Source organism: Penaeus monodon, chromosome 19 (genome assembly GCF_015228065.2).
Source record: "Penaeus monodon isolate SGIC_2016 chromosome 19, NSTDA_Pmon_1, whole genome shotgun sequence".
Lineage (NCBI taxonomy): Eukaryota > Metazoa > Arthropoda > Malacostraca > Decapoda > Penaeidae > Penaeus > Penaeus monodon.
In genome coordinates this window covers 47,722,236-47,722,635 of record NC_051404.1, presented here as the reverse complement: position 1 = coordinate 47,722,635, position 400 = coordinate 47,722,236, and the positions used below count along the sequence as shown (strand labels likewise).

General features: G+C 37.5%; 1 protein-coding gene across 1 annotated transcript in view; it reads right to left on the bottom strand.

Moving 5' to 3' along the window:
- LOC119585276 (cadherin-87A-like) overlaps positions 1–400 on the bottom strand; it is a 49,841-nt gene continuing 49,441 nt past the window's right edge. Inside the window, exon 40 of the mRNA XM_037933950.1 lies at positions 1–236. Coding sequence (XP_037789878.1) covers positions 66–236 — 171 coding nt within the window. The 3' untranslated portion in view covers positions 1–65. The remainder of the gene's footprint in view (positions 237–400) is intronic.

Below are 400 nucleotides of genomic sequence, written 5' to 3'. Positions count from 1 at the left end.
ATCTAATTCAAAAAATAACTTTCTTGTAAATTTCCATTGCACAGAGATTGTTGTATCAGTAAGTATTAAATAAGCTCAGCAACAAGGACTGGTTCTCCTTGGGCATTCAGGGCAAGGCTGTGGGTTGCATTATGCACTGAGCCGTTTGGTTCTTCCGGCAGGGGACGATTGGCTATGTCAGGAGGCTGGAAGGTCGACCCAGTGAAGGATGTTCGTAGTTCGTGGTACTCACCATTCTGGTGATATGGGGAAAAAAATGTCATTATTTTCTTTTCTTTTGAATGATTGGGAAATGAACTCAAAAGAACAAGAAGTCTCTTTTCTGGCTTGATTTTGACTTGATGTTTTAAGAATCTTATAAATACTGTATTTATAAAATGTTGACCTGTTTTTTAAAATT